General features: G+C 49.8%; 1 protein-coding gene across 7 annotated transcripts in view; it reads right to left on the bottom strand.

Annotated features, from left to right (window-relative positions):
• Window positions 1–23,646, bottom strand: part of USP24 (ubiquitin specific peptidase 24) — a 169,816-nt gene that overhangs the window by 82,266 nt on the left and 63,904 nt on the right. For all 7 annotated transcript variants that reach the window (XM_040360859.1, XM_040360863.1, XM_040360860.1 and 4 more), the window contains exons 13-24: window positions 22,113–22,220; window positions 20,090–20,185; window positions 19,846–20,007; window positions 18,385–18,492; window positions 18,074–18,223; window positions 16,471–16,602; window positions 15,028–15,139; window positions 11,077–11,153; window positions 3,983–4,123; window positions 3,724–3,777; window positions 499–614; window positions 314–380 (exon numbers count right to left, since the gene is read on the bottom strand). In XM_040360859.1, the coding sequence (XP_040216793.1) occupies window positions 314–380; window positions 499–614; window positions 3,724–3,777; window positions 3,983–4,123; window positions 11,077–11,153; window positions 15,028–15,139; window positions 16,471–16,602; window positions 18,074–18,223; window positions 18,385–18,492; window positions 19,846–20,007; window positions 20,090–20,185; window positions 22,113–22,220 (1,323 nt within the window). The remainder of the gene's footprint in view (window positions 1–313; window positions 381–498; window positions 615–3,723; window positions 3,778–3,982; window positions 4,124–11,076; window positions 11,154–15,027; window positions 15,140–16,470; window positions 16,603–18,073; window positions 18,224–18,384; window positions 18,493–19,845; window positions 20,008–20,089; window positions 20,186–22,112; window positions 22,221–23,646) is intronic.

The following is a 23,646-nucleotide window of genomic DNA, read 5'->3' as shown; positions in this document are numbered from 1 at the left end:
TGTCATAAAAGTGGAACTTTACCTATAACAACTTGATAAAAAATCTTTAACAAGGAACATTTCTATTCCAAGTTAATTATGCCACCAAAAATTAATATGTACTGTAAATTGCCTCCAGCATTGCGCCTGTTTCTTCTTGCTGGAGGCTGCCATTTTGCTGAAGTCCAGAGCTCCTGAGCAGCAATAAATCATAAAGCAGAACTAAACCTAATATTAGGACAGGACCAGTGACCTATCCAGTGCGTCCAGCGCAGTCTCAAAACACAAGCCCGTTTCATATGTGACCGGTTTGAACTACAAAGAAAATAATTACCTCAATAGTGATAACGTAGCGCTCAGCCAGCAACAGGAGTCTCTCTATAATGACCAGCTTAGTAGACCTGCAAGCAAAAACAAATGACAGAAAATGTTAAATTCTTGTGTACATTTCAGCTTTGTATTGCTCACAGGACAGAGGCATGAACACACAGAGCAAACAAACCTCCACGGCAGACTTACCTATAAGGTGACTGCACTGAGGTGGCCACCGATGGCATGGCGGTTGCGGTGAGCATTTTCGTAGCTCTGGTGACGGCGTGGGTCAGGGTGGGGCCTCCAAGTGCCGAACTCGCAGCCTGAAGATCAAACAGAAGATATGAACATGTCAGTAAATTAGAGAAGCTTCCAACTAACATCAACACATCTGCACAAATGCCCCCCATTCCGATCTGATGCCGCGCTCTGGTTTTTATACCTTATGGACCCTCATATACAGAGCTCCATTGAAATGCTTGGGGGAGATTAAAAATAAGACATATTGCCGTATATCCACCTCAATACCGGGCACCTTTTCCCCCTTCCAGCCCAGGCCATTTTCAGTGTTGTCACACTTTGTATAACAATTGCACGATCATGCAACACTGTACCCATTGAAAATTTGTATCATTTTGGAGATAGAATGAAAAGGTAGAACTCTTGCGCTATCTGTACTAGACACTAGGGGGCACTGCTGCAGTCAGCAGTTAGTCTGCCTTAAAGCGGGGGTTCACCCTAAAATTTTTTTTTTTTTTTCTAGCAAGCCATCAAGCATACTAGCGCGATCTACAGTATGCCTTTATTTTATTTTTTGGCGCCGTACTCACAGTTTACTGCCGTAGTGAAGTTTCAGACTCCCCGCGGGGAATGGGCGTTCCTATGCAGAGGGAAGATGATTGACGGCCGGCTATGGCGCATCACGCTTCCCGAAGATAGTCGAAATAGGACTTGCCTCTTCACGGCGCCTGCGCAGTCAGCTCCGATGTCTGTGCGCAGGCGCCGTATAGCGCCGTGAAGAGGCAAGTCCTATTTTGGCTATCTTCGGGAAGCGTGATGCGCCATAGCCGGCCGTCAATCATCTTCCCTCTGCATAGGAACGCCCATTCCCCGCGGGGAGTCTGAAACTTCACTACGGCAGTAAACTGAGTACAGCGCAAAAAAAAAAAAAGAACGGAATACTGTAGCTCGCGCTAGTATGCTTGATGGCATGCTAGAAACTTGTTTTTAGGGTGAAACACCGCTTTAAACAGAAAAAATACAAAATGTGAAAAAGTGATGGTGACAAGCTGTGAAACTATAAACTAAGACAAGGGACCGCGGACAAAGCCCAAAAATGGGCAAGCCAACCCTTAAGTGACAAATTAAATATACAGTGAAAACTATAATGAGGGAGGTGAATAATGCAAAAAGAGCTCTGAGTAACAAAGTGTAGTAAACTGTATAGACCAATTAAACAAAGAAAATATATAGAGCATGAACTCTAAGTGACTGAGTATAACGGACTGTGTGAATCAATTAAACAGTAATAAAATTGATCAGGCAATAAAAAATCATAAACACAGAAAATATCCGAAACAATAAAAACATAAAGCAACACACGTGTAAAAGTCTATTCACATTTTGGAGATAGAGCTGTTTGGTGGTATATAAATCACCACAGTTTTTTTTTTTTTTGGTAAATAAATGTAACCACTTCAGCCCTAGACCATTTGGCTGCCAAATGACCAGGCCCCTTTTTGCGATTCGGCACTACGTCGCTTTAACTGACAATTGCGCGGTCGTGCAACGTGGCTACCAAACAAAATTTATGTCCTTTTTTCTGACAAATAGAGCTTTCTTTTGGTGGTATTTGATCACCTCTGCGTTTTTTGCGATATAAGCAAAAATAGAGTGACAATTTTGAAAAAAAAATAAAAAAGCAATATTTTGTACTTTTTGCTATAATAAATATCTGTTAAAAAAAAAAAAAAAAAGCAGATTTTCTCAGTTTAGGCCGATATGTATTCTACTACGTATTTTTGGAATACACCGCTCCTAAAAAGCCCCCTCCCATTAAAATCAATGGGAAGCACCTGCAAAGCGCCTTGGCAGCGGTGCTTGGTGGAGCGCTTTAAACCCTTTATTCGGCCACTAGCGGGGGTTAAAAGGCGCCCCACTAGCGATTGAAAAACACTGTTAAAGCGCTGCTAGTTTTAGTGACGCTTTGCCAGTGTTTTTCGGGCGCTGGCCGTGTGAAAGGGCGCTGTTAGGGGGCGTGGCTTACTGTGACATGTCACTGATCACTGCTCCCAAATCAGAGGGAGCATATGATTAGTGTCCTTGTCGCCAGGCAGAACAGGGAGATGTCACGGAAAGGCAGAAGGGGGGATGCCTTTGTAAACGAGGCATCCCCCCTTCTGCCTTTCCGTGACATGATCGCGGGACACCGAGTCCGCGGGTCCCGCGGGCGCGTCCGTTAGGGGGCAGGATCAAAGCAACGTATATATACACACACGTTGCTTTGCATGCCCGTGCCATTCTGCCCACGTATACATCTACATGAGGCGGTCGGCAACAGGGGGGAAAAAAAATAAATAAATCATAGTTTGTTATAAAATTTTGCAAATAATTTTTCTTCTGCACTGACGGGGGCACCGACGAGGGGGGCACCGACGAGGGGGGCACCGACGAGGGGGGCACCGACGAGGGGGGCACCGACGAGGCGGGCACCGACGAGGGGGGCACCGGCGAGGGGGGCACCGGCGAGGGGGGGAACCAACGAGGCGGGCACCGACGAGGCAGGCACCGACGAGGCAGGCACCGACGAGGCATGCACCGACGAGGCATGCACCGACGAGGGGGGCACAGACGAGGGGGGCACCGACGAGGGGGGCACCGACGAGGCGGGCACCGACGAGGCGGGCACCGACGAGGGGGGCACCGACGAGGGGGGCACCGACGAGGCGGGCACCGACGAGGCGGGCACCGACGAGGGGGGCACCGACGAGGCAGGCACCGACGAGGGGGGCACCGACGAGGCAGGCACCGACGAGGCAGGCACCGACGAGGGGGGCACCGACGAGGGGGGCACCGACGAGGGGGGCACCGACGAGGCAGGCACCGACGAGGCAGGCACCGACGAGGCAGGCACCGACGAGGCAGGCACCGACGAGGCAGGCACCGACGGGGGCACCGATGAGGCAGGCACCAAGGGCACTGATTATCAGTGCAAATGCTATACTCACTGTGCCCTGATAGATCGGCTCGGCTTTCTCCACCACCAGTGTCTGTCTGACAAATTAGAGCGGATAACCGGCAAGTCTTTTTACATGTGACCAGCTGATCACATGGTAAAGGGCCACTTGCGATTGCCTCTTTACCCCGTGTGATTGGCTGTATCCAAGGTACACCGCCATTAAAGCCAATTCCCCACAATCGTAGCATTCTTACCTCTAATCGAGTGTAGCAATCTGCAATAAATTTCTTGTGCAATGAAACCGAATCCTGCATGGGGGAGGGGAAATAAATAAAATAAGTCAGCTTTTATTAACATTACGAACACCAAACTTGACACACAGACTTTGTTGCCCCAATTCAAATCCTTCTAAGGAGGGTTAGAAAAAAAAGAAAAAAAAAAAAGAAAGAATGTGATTGGTTGTAAGAGACAGACGAGAGATTTCTACACTCTGATCGGTGGGCCGGCACTCACTTTCTTCAGCCTGGGGTTCAGGTTGATGTAGCTGTAGTTGATGATCAGCTGGATGGCTTCATTGGCAATTTCTTCATCCGGAGATTCCACTGCAACTTTCCAGATGAAATCCATTCCAATCAACTCCAACTTCTCCACGTGCTTCCCGAGGAGAGAAACAGAAACGTATGTGAAGTCACTCAATCCAAAGCATGCAATAATATACTAAAAGCACTACTGCGAGGTGAGATTACAGCACCTCGAAAAAGTATTCATACCCCTTGAAATTTTTCTCTTTCGTTCATAGACGGACACAGCATCCTTTGACCTTCGGGTTATGTTCTTCCTACCAGGAGATTTTAGGCAGAATTCCCACAGCACTCAAGGTGTTAAAACTTTCCCTCATGCCGCTCCTCCCAGGGGGCGTGGCTCCCCCAGGCATAACCCACACCCTGCTCCAGCAGCTTCAGTTTGTTTCTGCCTAACCGTCAGGAGAGTCAGGCTCTCTCTGGAGTCCTGGACTCTGGAGTTTTTTCTTGCAAATTTTTTTGCATTTTGCGAGTTTTTTCCTCGCTTTTTTATTCTATTTTTATTTTTGAATCCTGCGATTCTTCTATCAACAGCCGACTGGGTGACAGGCTGGGTCCTCGACCCTTGTAGTCCCCCCAGGTTCGGCCTTCGAGCGTGTGCCGGCCCTCAGCTCCGCTTTGGGACGTCCACGACAGGCCCCATTGCTCCAGGGGCGGCCGGGGAACTTCGGTTCTAGGGCACACATATGACCGGTCTCTATAGCCTTGTCACAGTGTGTCTGGCTGACAGCCATGCCGTTCGCGGACGTTGGTTCTGTCTGGGATACCTCCAGCCGGGTAGTCGCAGGACAGGTAAGTAGTGGCCCCTTACTCAGGTAAGTGGTCTGGCTGGAATGTTTTCCCTTGGGAGGTCGACTGAGGGTTTTCCCCTGCTTTCCTCTCTCCCTTATTCCTCTCCCTCCTTCCCCCTTTGGGTGACGGCTGTGCAGGGTTTTTTTTCCCTGGGGCTCATATTTTTTTCACTCGGGTATGGCTGGGGCTGTTCTGTGTCACTGCAGGGGACTGTGGTGGACATTCTGGGCATTTTTGTGTGTGCTGTTTTGGTGTACTGTCATTTTTGGGTACACTGTCTTTTTAAAACTGCGCAACGGCGGCCATTTTGCCGGAGCCGCGCTTGTATTATTCGGCGGCCATTTTCTTGTGGCCGGCGCCGTTTTCAGCACTAGTTCGGCCTCTAGTGGCCGTTTCGGCGGGGAAAAAAGACCGCGAATCATCTGAGGGGACAGACGCAGCGCTGCAGCTTCTCCTCAGCACACACTTGTCCTTCACAGACCGCGCTGTACCAGGGGGGTGGTGAGTCTCAGGGGGCCCCAGACTGTGCTCTAGCGGCCGGGAGGTGACCTGTGGGGGACTTTTTTCCTGCCATTGGCAGTGGGGGTGACACGGCAGCTGCAATATGGAGCCTGAATCAGGCCCCTCATTCCTCACAATGCCGGAATTAACCCTTAGCGCCCCTCCCCCTGCCACATCTGTTGAATCGGTGTCGGCTGTCCTGGAGTCTTTTCTCACCAGGTTTGAAGCTGCCAGTGCTCGGTTGGGGGGTAAAAAGCGCCCCCCCCCCAGAGGCTGTTTCTGGGGATATCTCTGACGCAGAATCGGATAACGCTGTTGCTGCTTCTGGTTCTGTCATGTCAGAGGATGCGGGCTTAACCCACATGGACAGCGAGGATGACTCTGCTGCGGAGTCTGCTGACAAGGAATTTGTTGGAGCTCTTATTACTGCGGTACGTGAGACTCTTCATTTAGAGGATGTGGCGGAGACACCAGCGGTGTCAGTCCCTGGATGACATCATTAAGGATGCCACTGGAGGTAAGAGCACCTTGCTCCCTCAGTCGGGGAAGGGTAAGGAACCTCGCCGCAAGCAAGGTCCTACTTTTACTACCCCTAAGCGGTTTTTTCGTGCGCCCAGCGCGGCTGGAAAAGGTCCGCAAGGGGCAAAAGCCCCTGCTGCCGGGCGTAAGCGCCCCTGGTTTAACAAACCAAACAAGCCTGCGGACAAGCCTGCTTCCGCATGAAGGTCTGCCCCCGCCCGGGTCTCGGGTGGGGGGACGGCTTCACGACTTCGCGGATCGGTGGAACTCTCTTCTGACCGACCGTTGGGTTTGCGAGGTGGTCGCCTCGGGGTACAAGATAGAGTTCCTCTCTTGTCCCCCAAACAGATTTTTTCCATCCAACCTCCAGCTTCCTCAGGATCGGCGGCTAGCCCTATCCGGGGCTGTCCAGGATCTTCTGGACAGAGGGGTGGTTGTGCCGGTTCCCTCGCTGGAACGGTTTCGGGGGTTCTACTCCAATCTGTTCGTGGTTCCCAAGAAGGGAGGGGTTCGCCCTGTCCTGGACCTAAAGGCCCTCAACTCCTTTGTCAAGGTGCAGCGATTCAGGATGGAGTCGGTCCGTTCTATCATAGCGGCCCTCCACCAGGGGGACTTCATGGCGTCCTTGGACATCATGGACGCATACCTGCATGTCCCCGTTTGCACAAGCCACCAAAGATATCTGCGTTTTGCGATCGGGGAGGACCACTATCAATTCGTGGCCCTCCCGTTCGGGCTGGCGTCGGCACCACGGGTGTTCACCAAGGTGCTCGCCCCGATCCTGGCCTTGCTAAGGCAGCGAGGGATCGCTATCGTGGGATACCTGGACGACCTTCTCCTGAGAGCTTCTTCAAGCTCAGAGTTAGAGGAGGACGTGTCCATCACGTGTCGGACTCTGCAGGAGTTCGGCTGGCTTCTGAATCTCAAAAAATCAGTGTTGGTTCCGTCCCAGAGGCTGGAACACCTGGGGCTGGTTTTGGATTCGGGGGAGGCAAAAGTGTTCCTCCCATCGGAAAAACTGCGGACCCTGCAATCTGCAGTGAGACAGTTGTCGACCCAGAAGTGGTCGTCTCTTCGCTTCTGCATGCGGGTTCTGGGTCTGATGGTGGCCTCCTTCGAGGCGGTTCCGTATGCCCAATTCCACACCAGGGTACTACAGAAGGAGGTTCTGTCACGATGGGACAGGGTCCCATCTTCTCTGGATCGCCAGATTCGGTTGAGCCATCTGGCCAAGTCTTCCCTGGCATGGTGGCCGACGTCTCCGGTGCTTCGGTCCGGGAAGTCTTTTCTTCCGTGCCGCTGGACAGTGGTCACGACGGATGCCAGCCTCTTCGGCTGGGGGGGCGTCTGGGGCACCCAGTCAGCCCAGGGGCGCTGGACTCAGGAGGAGTCCCGCCTGCCGATCAATATCCTGGAGCTCCGAGCGATCAAGCTGTGCCTTGTCAGGTGGTCCCTGGAGCTGCAGGGCCGTCCTGTCAGGATCCAGTCCGACAACGCCACGGCCGTGGCGTACGTCAATCATCAGGGCGGCACAAGGAGCTCGGCCGCGGCGACGGAGGTCGCTCACATACTTCGGTGGGCCGAAAGGTCCGTTCCGGCCCTGTCAGCGGTATACATTCCGGGAGTTCTGAATTGGCAAGCCGACTTCCTAAGTCGCACGACTCTGGATCAAGGGGAGTGGTCTCTCCACCCGGAGGTTTTTCAGATCCTGTGCCAAAAATGGGGCACTCCAGACGTGGACCTTCTGGCGTCCCGTCTCAATCGGAAGGTACCACGGTTTGTGGCCAGGTCAAGGGACCCGTGGGCAGACGCGTCAGACGCGTTAGTGGCTCCCTGGGGTCAATATCACCTGATTTACGCCTTCCCTCCTCTAAGGCTCCTACCCCGCCTGCTGCGCAGGGTGGAAGCCGAAGGGATTCCAACGATCCTGATCGCCCCAGATTGGCCGCGTCGCTCTTGGTACGCGGACCTGGTACGTCTGGTGGCAGACGCCCCCTGGCGCCTGCCTCTGAGGGAAGATCTCCTGTCTCAGGGCCCGATCTTCCATCCTGCTTTACGGTCACTGGCTTTAACGGCGTGGCTGTTGAGAACCAGGTACTGAAGGACCGGGGCCTGTCGGGCCCGGTAATCTCTACCATGATGCGTGCACGGAAGTCCACTTCTCGAAAAATTTATCATCGTACATGGAAAGCATACATCTCTATGTGTGAGGAGATGAAGTGGCACCCCCGTACTTACGTGGTGTCCCGGATCCTGCTGTTCCTACAGCGGGGAGTGGACCAGGCTCTTGCCTTGAGCACGATCAAGAGTCAGATTTCTGCTCTGGCTGTTTATTTTCAGCGTCCCGTGGCAGCGCACTCTTTGGTTCGCACGTTTGTGCAGGGGGTCCGGCATGTGGCCCCCCCGGTGCGCCCTCCGCTACCTTCTTGGGACTTGAACTTGGTCCTCTCGGCGCTTCAGCGTGCCCCCTTTGAGGACATTCGGGAGATCCCCTTGCTGACTTTGTCGCAGAAGGTGGTCTTTCTGGTAGCTATTACCTCTATCAGACGAGTGTCTGAACTGGCGGCCTTGTCTTGCAAGGCCCCCTACTTGGTCATCCATCAGGATAAGGCGGTGCTGCGCCCGCGACCTTCTTTTCTTCCGAAGGTCGTTTCGGCCTTTCACATTAACGAGGACATTGTTGTTCCATCATTATGTCCTCAGCCGAAGAACCCGAAGGAAGCCGTTTTACATTCTCTAGATGTGGTTCGGGCCCTTCGAGTTTACTTGTCGGCGACAGCTCCGTTCCGGATGTCGGACTCGCTGTTCGTGTCTGTGTCCGGTCCCAGTAAGGGCCTGGCAGTCTCGTCGGCCACCATTTCCAGGTGGATCCGACAGGTTGTGCTTCAGGCCTACGCCCTGAAGGGGCGGGCGCCTCCCTTTCGGGTCACGGCGCATTCGACCAGGGCGATTGGAGCCTCCTGGGCTTTCCGACACCAAGCCTCTGTGTTACAGGTGTGTAAGGCTGCGACCTGGTCGTCGGTCCACACTTTCTCAAAGTTTTATAAGGTGGATGTGAGTGCATCTTCTGATGCCTCATTCGGCCGCAGGGTGTTACAGGCGGCAGTTTAAGGTTGGAGTTCCTCCGTTGAGTAACTCCGGTTTTGTTTGGGGTGTAACCTGTTTGCTGTGTTATTTTTCCCACCCCTCGTTTTTTGACACTGCTTGGGGACGTCCCGAAGGTCAAAGGATGCTGTGTCCGTCTATGAACGAAAGAGAAAAAAGGATTTTTGTACTCACCGTAAAATCCATTTCTCTGAGTTCATAGACGGACACAGCACCCACCCCTCCTTGGTTTGTACTGCTTGTTACGAACTGAGGCTGCTGGAGCAGGGTGTGGGTTATGCCTGGGGGAGCCACGCCCCCTGGGAGGAGCGGCATGAGGGAAAGTTTTAACACCTTGAGTGCTGTGGGAATTCTGCCTAAAATCTCCTGGTAGGAAGAACATAACCCGAAGGTCAAAGGATGCTGTGTCCGTCTATGAACTCAGAGAAATGGATTTTACGGTGAGTACAAAAATCCTTTTTTTCACATTTTCTTAGGTTACAACCAAAAACTTATTTTATTGGGATTTTATGTGAGAGACCAACAAAGTGTCACATAATTGTGAAGTGGAAGGAAAATGATAAATTTTTTTTTTTTATTAAATCTGTGAAAAGTGTGGGGGGTACATTTGTATGGCGCCCCCCGGAGTCAATACTTTGTAGAACGCCCTTTCTCTACAAGTCTTTTTGGGGGTGTCTCTACCAGCTTTGCACATCTAGAGAGGGACATTTCTGCCCATTCTTCTTCTCTGTAAAATATCTCAAGTTCTGTCAGATTGGATGGGGAGCGTCTGTGATCAGCAATTTTCAAGTCTTGCCACAGATTCTCAATGTGATTTAGGTCTGGACTGTGAGTGGGCCATTCTAACACATGAATATGCTTTGATGTAAACCAGGGATATGCAATTAGCGGACCTCCAGCTGTGGCAGAACTACAAGTCCCATGAGGCATAGCAAGACTTGACAGCCACAAGCATGACACCCAGAGGCATAGGCATGATGGGACTTGTAGCAACAGATGGAGGTCCGCTAAATGCATATCCCTGATGTAAACCATTCCATTGTAGCTCTGGCTGAATATTTAGGGTCGTTGTCCTGCTGGAAGGTGAAACTCCGCCCCCCAGTCTTAAGTCTTTTGCAGACTCAAACAGGTAAAGGACCAGGCCAGTTTTTTGCGATTCGGCACTGCGACGCTTTAACTGACAATTGCGCGGTCGTGCGACGTGGCTCCCAAACAAAATTGGCGTCCTTTTTTCCCCACAAATAGAGCTTTCTTTTTGTGGTATTTGATCACCTCTGCGGTTTTTATTTTTTGCGCTATAAACAAAAAGAGCGACAATATTGAAAAAAATTCTATATTTTTTCCCTTTTGCTATAATAAATATCCCCAAAAATACAAAAAAAAACGTTTTTTTTCCCCTCAGTTTAGGCCGATGCGTATTCTTCTACCTATTTTTGGTATAAAAAAAATCACAATAAGCGTTTATCGATTGGTTTGCGCAAAATTTATAGCGTTTACAAAATAGGGGATAGTTTTATTGCATTTTTATTAATATTTTTTTTTTTTTTTACTACCAATGGCGGGGATCAGCGATTTTTTTTCGTGACCGCGACATTATGGCGGACACTTCGGACAATTTTGACACATTTTTGCCACCATTTTCATTTTCACAGCAAAAAATGCTATAAAAATCCATTGTTTACTGTGAAAATGACAATTGCAGTTTGAGAGTTAACCACTAGGGGGCGCTGAAGGGGTTAAGTGTGACCTCATCTGTGTTTCTAACTGTGGGAGGCGGGGCTGGACGTGTGACGTCATTGATCGTGCTTCCCTATATCAGGGAACAGATGATCAATGACAGCGCCACATTGAAGAACGGGAAAGCTGTGTTAACACTCACCTCTCCCCGTTCTTCAGCTCCAGGGACCGATCGCGGGACTCCAGCGGCGATCGGGTCCCGCGGCCACGGAGCTTTGGACCAGGTCGTGCGCCCGCGACTGACGGCTGGGCACTTAGAGGACGTACAGGTACGTGCTTGTGCCCAGCCGTGCCATTCTGCCGACGTAAATGTGCAGGAGGCGGTCCTTAAGTGGTTAACCAATAAACAGGAGCTTTTTGGTAAATACTCACCAGCTGGGTGCCTTGCCTCTTCAATCGATGATCGCAAAGATTTACATTTTCAAAAAAAGTTTTAAAGAGGCTGAAACCTGAAAGTGATGTACAAAAAAAAAAAAAAAATCAGCATCCAAATCATTGCTTAGATATCTTCTGTCCCATCCCTCCCGTTCAATGCCAGGTAACATTCACCTGCTGCAGTGTACACCTGAGCAAGATCATAAAAACACAGAAAGAATTATGTTGCGCAGCGGCGGCGTAACGTATTCCATTTACGTTACACCGCCGCAGGTTTACAGCGCAAGTGCCCGATTCACAAAGCACTTACCTGTAAACTTGCGGCGGTGTAACGTAAATCCGCTCGGCGCAAGCCCGCCTAATTCAAATGGGGCGGGCACCATTTAAATTAGGCGCGTTCCCGCGCCGAGCGTACTGCGCATGCTCCGTCCGTCAAATTACCCGACGTGCATTGCGCTAAATGACGTCGCAAGGACGTCATTGGTTTGACATTAACGTAAATGGCGTCCAGCGCCATTCACGGACGACTTACGCAAACGACGTGAAATTTAAAATTTCGACGCGGGAAAGACGGCCATACTTAACATTGTTAGACCACCTAGGAGGCAGCCTTAACTTTACGACGCGTATCGCTACGGAAACAGCGTAAATTTAGATCGACGGGCAAAGCGGACGTTCGTGAATCGCCGTAACTAGTCATTTGCATATTCTACGCCGACCGCAATGGAATCGCCACCTAGCGGCCGGCCTAGAATTGCAGCCTAAGATCCGACGGTCTAACACAAGTTACACCTGTCGGATCTTAGGGCTATCTATGCGTAACTGATTCTATGAATCAGCCGCATAGATACGACAATCGTATTTCAGAGATACGACGGCGTATCAGGAGATACGCCGTAATATCTCTTTTGTGAATCTGGCCCACAGATTCAGAGATCTCCACAATACATGCACCTCTATCTGAGCTCTCCCTCTTTACAAAGGCTGCAGGTACAGAACAATTCCTGACAATTTTTCCAGAAATCCGGTGAACACCCAACTTCCTAGAATGAGCCGACATTGCTGAAATCCCAAGCAGTGTAGCCAGCCCTGCCATGATTTCGCAAGCTGGACTACAGAGCACCCCCCCTCCCCCCCCATCTGCATAAGAGGTGTTTCTGTAGACCGCCAGAGGACATTTGGCCAAGGTTGAAAACACTGTCTGGTATTTTAGCACTGCAGAGGCAGAGTTGTAAGCCAACTGCAGTAATTCGGGTGCTCGGTGGATTTTTGGCATATCGACAGCAATATTTAATGGCAACATTTTTAAAGATAAAACATAAGGCCCCTTTCACACTGGGGTGGGAGGTGCTGTGGCAGTAAAGCGCCGGCGCTTTACCGCCAGAGTTACGGCTTTATTCAGCCGCTAGCGGTGTGGTTTTACCCCCCGCTAGCAGCCGAAAAAGGGTTATACCGCCGGCATTGCGCCTCTGCAGTGTAGCTGCGGTTTCCCATTGCTTTCAATGGGAAGAAGTGGTGGACGAGCGCGGTATACACACCGCTCCAAAGATGCGACTAGCAGGACTTTTGGAGCGATCCTGCTAGCGCACCGCTGTTTCAAGTTGGTTTGCAGGCGCTATTTTTAGCGCAATAGTGCCTGCAAACCGCCCCAGTGTGAAAGGGGTCTAAAGGAAATGCACATGTGAATCGTATCAGCACCGAACAAACGATTGGTCGATCCCTAAACAATTACTTGGATTCCAGGGAGTTTTGCTTAAAACTGAGTTCAGACAAAATAATTTTTTTTTTTTTTTTAAAAGTCTGCAACTACAAATACTGCAGCTGCTGAATATGGATACTTACCTATCCAGGGTGCCCGCGATGTCGGCACCCAAAGCTGATCTGTCCCTCGGCTCTCGGGTGCTGCCGCCGTCATTTTCGGTAAGGGAATCAGGAAGTGCTTCCCCACTGCACATTGCACGAGTCAGGGCCGTCTTAATATCATCATGGGCCCCTGGGCAAAGTAATGCTCTGGGGCCCCTAAAATGGAGACCGCACAGGTAAACAGACCAGATAATCCCCCCAGCACTCTGACCCCTCTACACCCCAGATATCTCCCCAGCACTCTGACCCCTCTACACCCCAGATATCCCCCCAGCACTCTGACCCCTCTACACCCCAGATATCCCCCCAGCACTCTGACCCCTCTACACCCCAGATATCCCCCCAGCACTCTGACCCCTCTACACCCCAGATATCTCCCCAGCACTCTGACCCCTCTACACCCCAGATATCCCCCCAGCACTCTGATCCCTCTACACCCCAGATATCCCCCCCAGCACTCTGACCCCTCTACACCCCAGATATCCCCCCAGCACTCTGACCCCTCTACATCCCAGATATCCCCCCAGCACTCTGACCCCTCTACACCCCAGATATCCCCCCAGCACTCTGACCCCTCTACACCCCAGATATTCCCCCAGCACTCTGACCCCTCTACACCCCAGATATCCCCCCAGCACTCTGACCCCTCTACACCCCAGATATCCCCCCAGCACTCTGACCACTCTACACCCCAGATATCCCCCCAGCACTCTGACCCCTCTACACCTCAGATATCCCCCAGTACTCTGACTTCTCTACATCCAAGATATCCCCCCAGCACTCTGACCCCTCTACACCCTAGATATTCCCCCCAGCACTCTGACCCCTCTACACCCCAGATATCCCCCCAGCACTCTGACCCCTCTACACCCCAGATATCCCCCCAGCACTCTGACCACTCTACACCCCAGATATCCCCCCAGCACTCTGACCCCTCTACACCTCAGATATCCCCCAGTACTCTGACTTCTCTACATCCAAGATATTCCCCCAGCACTCTGACCCCTCTACACCCCAGATATCTCCCCAGCACTCTGACCTCTCTACACCCCAGATATCCCCCCCATCACTCTGACCTCTCTACACCCCAGATATCCCCCCAGAACTCAGACCCCTCTACACCCTGCTTTGGGGAAACTGCAGGGGCCCCCCATGCAGCTGGGGCCCCTGGGCAGTGCCCAGGTGTGCCCTCTCATTAAGACAGCCCTGGCACGAGTCGCGTTCTGAATGGTCCCTGTCTTCTGGGACCTGTATGTCTCCCAGAAGACAGCGGGGGGGGGGGGGGAGGAGCCGGACATGGCATAGATATCCGTGGATATCTATGCCCGGAATTGGGAGCAAATACCTGTGCTCCCCCCCCTAAAAGGTGCCAAATGTGACACTGGAAAAAGGGGGAGGGATGCCGAAAAGCGGAAGTTCCATTTTTGTGTGGACCTCCGCTTTAAATATGCAAACCCAACATCCTAACAAAGCGTGTGCAAAAACGGGAATACCACACTTATTAGGACACAAAAGCTAAAAACACAACACAGGCCTCCTGTGCAGAAGGACACAAAAGGGAAGACCTCACCCTTCTACTTTCAGCTGTGTCTCCATCCTCTAAAAAGGAACATACAGATAAAATAAAATGACAACCCAATGACAACAATAACATGCTGTGTGCATATCATTGTGTGTTAAACTTGTATTTCCTTGTTTGCAGGGATTGAAGTGCCGATCTCCTACCATTCATAGTGATCTCCTACCATTCATAGTGATCTCCTACCATTCATAGTGATCTCCTACCATTCATAGTGAGCTCCTACCATTCATAGTGAGCTCCTACCATTCATAGTGAGCTCCTACCATTCATAGTGATCTCCTACCATTCATAGTGATCTCCTACCATTCATAGTGATCTCCTACCATTCATAGTGAGCTCCTACCATTCATAGTGAGCTCCTACCATTCATAGTGAGCTCCTACCATTCATAGTGAGCTCCTACCATTCATAGTGAGCTCCTACCATTCATAGTGATCTCCTACCATTCATAGTGAGCTCCTACCATTCATAGTGAGCTCCTACCATTCATAGTGATCTCCTACCATTCATAGTGATCTCATAGGACTCCAGCTTGAGGATCTTCTCCTTGAACAGTTGCTGTTGGACGTCGCTCTCCAGGTCATGCTGCCCCTTCGTGAACCACTCGAAACACATCTGTCGGGGAAAGGAAAGCAGTCACTCAGGTCTGTGTGTTTGGAATTTATGGATCAGTTTAATCGGAGTGAGATGGCGCCTAAGCAGAAACTTCACGGTTTACAGCAAAATGGCTTATAAGAGGAAATATCACCAAATCAATCAAAATCAGGGCATCCCCCCCAGGGCTGGGTTTCTTACCTCCAGTCCTCAAGGTGCCACAACAGGTCATGTTTTCAGGCTTGCCATTATTTTGCACAGGTGATTTGATCAGTTTCAGGGCCTTCGTAATAAAAAAAAGCCATTTCATCCGAGGGAAATTCTGAAAATATGAGCCTTGAGAACTGGCGGTGAGAAACACTGCCCCCAGGGAACCAAGTGCATGGAGCTCCGTTCTTATTCATGGCCACGTTGAGCATTAAAAGCACTTTTTTTTTCTGTTTCTGCTGGCTCCCCCAGGCTGAGGCCAGCTATACACTGAGCAAACTTATTTCCTGCAACCACAGGTTGCAGGAAAGAAATTTGCTAAATTCTTCCATCAACACAGATTGTGTTGATGTGGGAATCCTTTCTGCCAAGCCATTTTCTTCTGCCAGCAGGGGGGGGGGCTCTGTAGACACAGGTCTGGAGTCAGTACACCCTGTTTGTCCCAATAGCAAACTGCAGTGGCGGTGCGTCCATAGTGGGCACAGGAGCACCGCCCCCTCTCTCCCCTGCAACCCGTCACTCAAGTCAACAATACATAGATTCATGCAATGCATGAATCTATGTATAGTCGCCGCTGACACCCACTATTCAGATGGTCGGCCCCCTGGTGAGCGCCGGCCATCGGAATAACAGCAGTTGGTTGGCTTTGGAAATGTCTATCAGAGCCAGCGGGTACAGCCTGTGGGCTCTAATCAGATTCCAACTAGTTAACCAGGGGACGCATTGATGGCATGGCACAGTGGCGGCAATTGATGGCATGGCGACGGGAATTGATGGGCACAGTGAGGCAATTGAGTTTTTTTTTATTCCCCCGTTTGTTTGTGCCCCCCCAAAAAAATGTGAGCACCAGCCGCCTCTGGCAAACTGCTTGCTATGGGGACACACAAAGAAGAGGAGGCGCCAAGATCGCTGACGAGGACCAAAGAAGAGGAAGATTGGGACCGCTCTGAGCAATATCACTGCACAGAGGTGGCAAGTATGACAGGTTGTGTGTGTGTGTATAATATATATATATATATATATATATATATATATATTACACACACACACACACACACACACACACACACACACACACACAAAGACTTTAGTAGCACTTTAAAGCAAAAATGCGGTCCTGATATTTTACCGCTCTCAGGCCTTACTTCACGATCGAGCTCGCACACATCATGGCCGGTGACGAGGCACTCCCAGATCTCTTTGGCGCGGCTCCAGCCGAGGTACAGGGTGGCTTCTTGCAGGAAAAATGCCAGGAATTTCAGGTGTGCTTCCAAATACTGAAATAGAAGAATATTAAAAGTTATTTTTCACTGATGGCTTTAAGAAAGATGCTTCACATTAACAGAAAGAAAACATAACATTTCTAACACATCCTTGAATAAGCAGTGGAACCCAATGGTATAGAACAGTCTGCAAGCTATAGGTATTCTGCGGCTCTAAAAGGTCAAATCCACCTCTTAGACCAAGTTTTATGGGCCACCAGATTCATTTTACACCGGGGTCGGCAGGTCCGGTGGACGCGATGTCCGGTGGCTACCCGCGATCGCTTCCCCAGAGACAGGACAGCGGTCTGCCGATGTAAACAATGCAGACCGCCGTCCTGTCAGGCATGAACAGTGAGATCTTGTGTCCATGCCAAGCAGGAACACGAATCTCTGTTCAGCCTGCAAGTCCATCCCCCACACAGTAAGAAAGCACCTCCTCCTAGGGACACATTTAACCCTTTGATCGCCCCTGGTGTTAACCCCCTTCCCCCTGCCAGTGTCAGTGTATATTTGTAGCACTGATCACTGTAATATTGTCACTTGTTCCCAAAAAAAAAAAAAAACGCTGATCTCCACCATTACTAGTAAAAAATAAAAATTACATAGAAATATCCCATAGTTTGTGGACACTATAACTTAAACGCTTATTGGGAATTTTATAACCAAAAATATGTACCAGAATATATAGGCCCGGATTCACAAAGCACTTGCGCCAACATATCTCGAGATACGCAGCATAAGTGCAAATATGCGCCGTCGTATCTAAGCGCCGTGCCCACAAACTGAGATACGCCTAAAAATAGGCTTCATCCGACCAACGTAACTTGCCGGCGCATCGTGGGCGCATATTTACGCTGGACGCATGTGGCGCTCCCATTGATTTCCTATTCAAAGAGGGAGCTGAGGGAGCTACGTCAATTCACGAACGTACGTGCGCCCGGCGCATAATATACGCGGTTTGCGTAAGTCGTACGTCCGGCATAAAGTTATTCCCCATATAGGAGGAGACTTACGACTTACGCCTAAGAAACCCAGCGCAGATTTGGTGGCAAGTGCTTTGTGAATCCAGTGCTTGCCTCTCTGCGCTGCGTCGGCATAGCGTAAAGAAGATACGCTATGGCGGCACAAATATGCACAGTTGTATGTGAATCTGGGCCAATATTGACCTAAAATTGAAAAATTGAAAAACAATTTTACATTTTTTAATTGGGAATGTTTCATAGCAGAAAATAAAAAATATTGTTATTTTTTTCAAAATTGTCAGCCTTTTTTTAATAGCTAAAAATCAATTTTATTTGGGTACAACGTCACGCGACCGCGCAATTGTCAGTTAAAGTAACGCAGTGCCAGACGGCAAAAAATGGCCTGGGCATGAGGGGGGGGGGGGGGGGTTAAACCTTCCGGGGCTGAAGTAGTTAAAGTGCAAACTAAACTGTAGGTACAAGTATCAGATTTCTATATGAAGACTTTCAATGTCAGATACCTCCCGGTAAGTGTATCGGCCGTCAACCAAAGAGGATCCGGCCAGCCCTCCGGGACCGACAGCGATCACGGCCAAGCGATGGCACGCCACAAGGCTAGCTGTCACCAGCTTGACGATCTCAAAGTTCTTCTTCAGGTCCTGGATGATACTCTAAAAAATAAAATAGAATGAAAATGCAATTCTCCATAGGAGCGCCCTTTCAAAATTCTCTGCAAGGACACAATTTTTCTAGACCTCTCCGGGAAGAAACATTTTTTATTGGATAATAAACCAGAAAGCTTTTTTTATCCCAGTAGACCCAATTCTCCTACCTTGTCTTGCTTTTGGTAGGTCTGCTTATTAAATGAGCGGGTTATCTCGTGGAGCTGGCGTAAGGCTGGCACCACCCACACCACTTGCGGGTTGTTATGCTGAGATGACTTGGGAGAAAATGAAAAGGTGGCACGGTTAAAGAGAACAATTATTATTATTTTTTTATTAGACAAAAACAGATACAAAAAAAAAGCATGGCTTTAAATCAAAATACAACAAAAGACATTGAGAAGCTTTTGTGGTAGAATCAAGAATCGTTATCGCAATTTTTTTTCCCCAGTTGCGATCTTGACAAAGTATTTCCCGATCTTTCTATGCAGAGAATTCCCTCTGCTCTGCTGAAGCCCTCAAAATAAAGGAAACAAAAATCCGGGCAGTCTGCCAAAGTATCACAACATTCTTTATCAGTGGAACTTTAAGTCTAAACATTGTAACAATTTGTCCTTTACATCAAAGGAATAGACTTGTGTGTGTAAATGAGGAAAGTTTAAACCACTTAAAGTGAAGTTCCACCCAAAAATAGAACTTGCGCTTTTCGGAATCCCCCCCCCAATCGGTGTCACATTCGGCACCTTTCAGGGGGGAGGCGGATGCCTGCCTAATACAGGTATTTTGCTACCACTTCCGGGCATAGATAGCCGAGCCAGCCGCGGCCATCTACGCCACTTCCAGTGCCTCCTCCACTGTCTTCTGAGAGTGACACAGGTCCCAAAAGACAGCAGGGACCACTGGAGTCACGCATGCGCAGCAGGGATGTATTTAGGTTTTGTGCTGCCCTAGGCCTGACTAAACTCGTGCACCCCCTAATTTAAATATGACCCACCCCTTCCCGTCAAGGCCACACCCCTTGTACTTTAAGACCCAGCCTGAAATTTTCAAGTGGGGACACTAAATTTGCCTAACAGTGTAGCGCAAGCCGGCGGAGACACTGTCCGTGCTGCCCCCCTGCAAAGTGCTGCCCTAGGACAGGATACAGCTTGGATGCGCAGTAGGGAACCAGGAAGTGAAGCTGCAAGGTTTCACTTCCCGATTCCCTTACCGAAGATGATGGTGGCGACAGCACCCAAGAGCCGAGCGCCATCGCAGGTGCCCTGGACAGGTAAGTGTCCATATTTTAAAAGTCAGCAGCTGCAGAATTTGTAGCTGCTGGGTTTTTAAAAAAATAAAATAAAAAAATTGGCGGAACTCCACTTTAAACACTAAACCTTTTTCTGACATTTGTTGGTTTCAAGTGGTGGGGCACTCAAAAAGAGGAGGAGCCAGGAGCACCGAGGGACCCGAGAAGAGGAGGATATGGACTGCTCTGTGCATATTGTCGAGTTACAAGTATTTGATGTATGTGGTAATCACAATGGCAACAAGATGCTACCAGAAACAGACAGGCGTGCAGAGCACAGTAAACGACAATACAAAGTGACACGGATTATAGAAGTATATAGTATATGTCCGGTAAATCTTACCTTTTTGATGTCCTCGATGCATTTTATGATGTAGCTCCTCTTGACGGTCTCTTTTACTGCATAGGCATCACTCAGGATTGTCAGGTGCTCCTCTAAGGCTTGTTGGATTAAGTTAGATGGCAGAGTTGGTAAGTGAGCGAGATCCCAGAGGACCTCCAACACCTGCAGAGTAAGAGATGCAATTACTGGGGGGTTATAAAGGTCGTCGGGGGGAGGGGTGTCAGGCCGGCACTCCAGGCCTCACCTTTCCCGTTGTCGCCTCGTTGCGTGACTCTCGTCCGATGCGCCCAATAAGGCTCAACAATTTCTGACGAACCCGATCGGATTCAGTTTCCCAGCTCTGCAGGAAAAGGAAAAGGTCAGTCTGCAAATATCAGGAACTTAAAAACTATACCTTAAAGCTCTGCTTGTTTGCTTTCCTCTTTAATGATCTGGTTGTTTTTTTCAGGAAGAAGAAACACCCAGATCGCTGTTCTCTGTGCACAGGGGTCTGTGTGTTTGTAAATTGTGATTGGAAAAAAAAAAACGATCGGGTAGCAGCCAAAATCATTGGCTGAAATCTACTGCCAAACTCGTGCTGTGTCCAATCGTAGCATGGGTAGGCAAGCGTGCACACCCACTGCCAAACTCGTGCTGTGTCCAATCGTAGCAAGCGTAGGCAGCGTGCACGCCCACTGCCAAACTCGTGCTGTGTTCAATCGTAGCATGGGCAGGCAAGCGTGCACGCCCACTGCCAAACTCGTGCTGTGTCCAATCGTAGCATGGGTAGGCAAGCGTGCACACCCACTGCCAAACTTGTGTTGTGTCCAATCGCAGCATGGGTAGGCAAGCGTGCACGCCCACTGCCAAACTTGTGCTGTGTCCAATCGTAGCATGGGTAGGCAAGCGTGCACGCCCACTGCCAAACTTGTGCTGTGTCCAATCGTAGCATGGGTAGGCAAGCGTGCACGCCCACTGCCAAACTTGTGCTGTGTCCAATCGCAGAATGGGTAGGCAAGCGTGCACGCCCACTGCCAAACTCGTGCTGTGTCCAATCGTAGCATGGGTAGGCAGCGTGCACGCCCACTGCCAAACTCGTGCTGTGTCCAATCGCAGCATGGGTAGGCAAGCATGCATACCCACTGCCAAACTCGTGCTGTGTCCAATCGTAGCATGGGTAGGCAAGCGTGCACGCCCACTGCCAAACTCGTGCTGTGTCCAATCGTAGCATGGGTAGGCAAGCGTGCACACCCACTGCCAAACTTGTGTTGTGTCCAATCGCAGCATGGGTAGGTAAGCGTGCACGCCCACTGCCAAACTTGTGCTGTGTCCAATCGTAGCATGGGTAGGCAAGCGTGCACGCCCACTGCCAAACTTGTGCTGTGTCCAATCGTAGCATGGGTAGGCAAGCGTGCACGCCCACTGCCAAACTTGTGCTGTGTCCAATCGCAGAATGGGTAGGCAAGCGTGCACGCCCACTGCCAAACTCGTGCTGTGTCCAATCGTAGCATGGGTAGGCAGCGTGCACGCCCACTGCCAAACTCGTGCTGTGTCCAATCGCAGCATGGGTAGGCAAGCATGCATACCCACTGCCAAACTCGTGCTGTGTCCAATCGTAGCATGGGTAGGCAAGCGTGCACGCCCACTGCCAAACTCGTGCAGTGTCCAATCGTAGCATGGGTAGGCAAGCGTGCACGCCCACTGCCAAACTCATGCTGTGTTCATTAGCAGCATGGGTAGGCAGCGTGCACACCCACTGCCAAACTTGTGCTGTGTCCAATCGCAGCATAGGTAGGCAAGTGTGCACGCCCACTGCCAAACTCATGCTGTGTTAATTAGCAGCATGGGTAGGCAGAGTGCACACCCACTGCCAAACTCGTGCTGTGTCCAATGGCAGCATGGGCAGGCAAGCGTACACGCCCACTGCCAAACTCGTGCTGTGTCCAATCGCAGCATGGGCAGGCAAGCGTACACGCCCACTGCCAAACTCGTGCTGTGTCCAATCGCAGCATGAGTAGGCAAGCGTGCACGCTCACTGCCAAACTTGTGCTGTGTCCAATCGCAGCATGCACGCCCACTGCCAAACTTGTGCGGTGTCCAATCGCAGCATGGGTAGCCAAGACTGTAACTGCTCCCACTTGAAGTATATTGAGCGGTCTGAAAGCAGTTAAAAACAGATCAACAAGTCTGCTGAATAATACAATCATCACAAAGGTGTCTAGAACAGGCGTCCGCTGTTCTCCAGTAATAACACGTGCGGCCAACATCCCAACACCAAGATACGTTACCTTCTGAATCAGCACAAAGAGGTGGTTTAGCTGATCTGGGTTGAACTTCACAGCTGCAGCTGCGATTATAGTATGAATGTTTTCTATCACAGTGGATGATTGCCCGGACTGGGGAGAGAAGACATCATATAGAAGAAATATGAACACAACACATAGGTAAATATTCAATAAAATATAATAAACAACGCTATGTTTATATAGTAAAACTCCTGCTCTGCATATGTACACAAAGAGGGAACGTTGTGTTATCCAAGTATAGGGAATACAGTTCAATTGTTTAACCACTTAAGGACCGCCTTCTGCACATATACGTCGGCAGAATGGCACGGCTGGGCACAGGCACGTACATCTACGTTGCCTTTAACCACTTCCCGACCGCTGCATGTATATGTACGTCCACAGAATGGCATGTACAGGCAAATGGGCGTACATGTACGTCCTTGCCTTCTAGCGGGTGGGGGGTCCGATCGGGACCCCCCCCGCTACATGCGGCGGTCGGATTCCCTCGGGGAGCGATCCGGGACGAGGGCGCTGCTATTCGTTTATAGCCGCTCCGTCGCGATCGCTCCCTGGAGCTGAAGAACGGGGAGAGCCGTATGTAAACACAGCTTCCCCGTGCTTCACTGTGGCGGCTGCATCGATCGAGTGATCCCTTTTATAGGGAGACTCGATCGATGACGTCAGTCCTACAGCCACACCCCCCTACAGTTGTAAACACACACTAGGTGTACCCTAACTCCTACAGCGCCCCCTGTGGTTAACTCCCAAACTGCAACTGTCATTTTCACAATAAACAATGCAATTTAAATGCATTTTTTGCTGTGAAAATGACAATGGTCACAAAAATGTGTCAAAATTGTCCGAAGTGTCCGCCATAATGTCGCAGTCACGAAAAAAATCGCTGATCGCCGCCATTAGTAGTAAAAAAATAATAAAAATGCAATAAAACTATCCCCTATTTTGTAAACTCTATACATTTTGCGCAAGCCAATCGTTATTGCTTATTGCAATTTTTTTTACCAAAAATATGTAGAAGAATACGTATCGGCCTAAACTGAGGGGGGAAAAAAAAAATGTTTTCTTATATATTTTTTGGGGATATTTATTACAGCAAAAAGTAAAAAAGATTGTTTTTTTTTTTTCAAAATTTTCGCTATATTTTTGTTTATAGCGCAAAAAATAAAAAACGCAGAGGTGATCAAATACCACCAAAAGAAAGCTCTATTTGTGGGGGGAAAAAAAAGACACCAATTTTGTTTGGGAGCCACGTCGCACGACCCGACCGCGCAATTGTCAGTTAAAGCGACGCAGTGCCGAATCGCAAAAAGGGGCAAGGTCCTTTAGCTGCATTTTGGTCCGGGTCTTAAGTGGTTAAAAAAGTATTCGTACCCCTTGAAATTTTGCAAATTTTTGCCACTTTGTGTTGGTCTATCACATAAAATCCCAATAAAATATATTTAAGTTTTTGGTTGTAACATGACAAAATGCGGGGTATGAATACTTTTTCAAGGCACTGTGAATAAAAGGATTTTAT

The sequence above is a fragment of the Rana temporaria genome, chromosome 7, assembly GCF_905171775.1.
Source record: "Rana temporaria chromosome 7, aRanTem1.1, whole genome shotgun sequence".
NCBI classification, from domain to species: domain Eukaryota; kingdom Metazoa; phylum Chordata; class Amphibia; order Anura; family Ranidae; genus Rana; species Rana temporaria.
The sequence above is the reverse complement of the archived record's forward strand: the minus strand, read 5'-3'. Positions and strand labels throughout refer to the sequence as shown.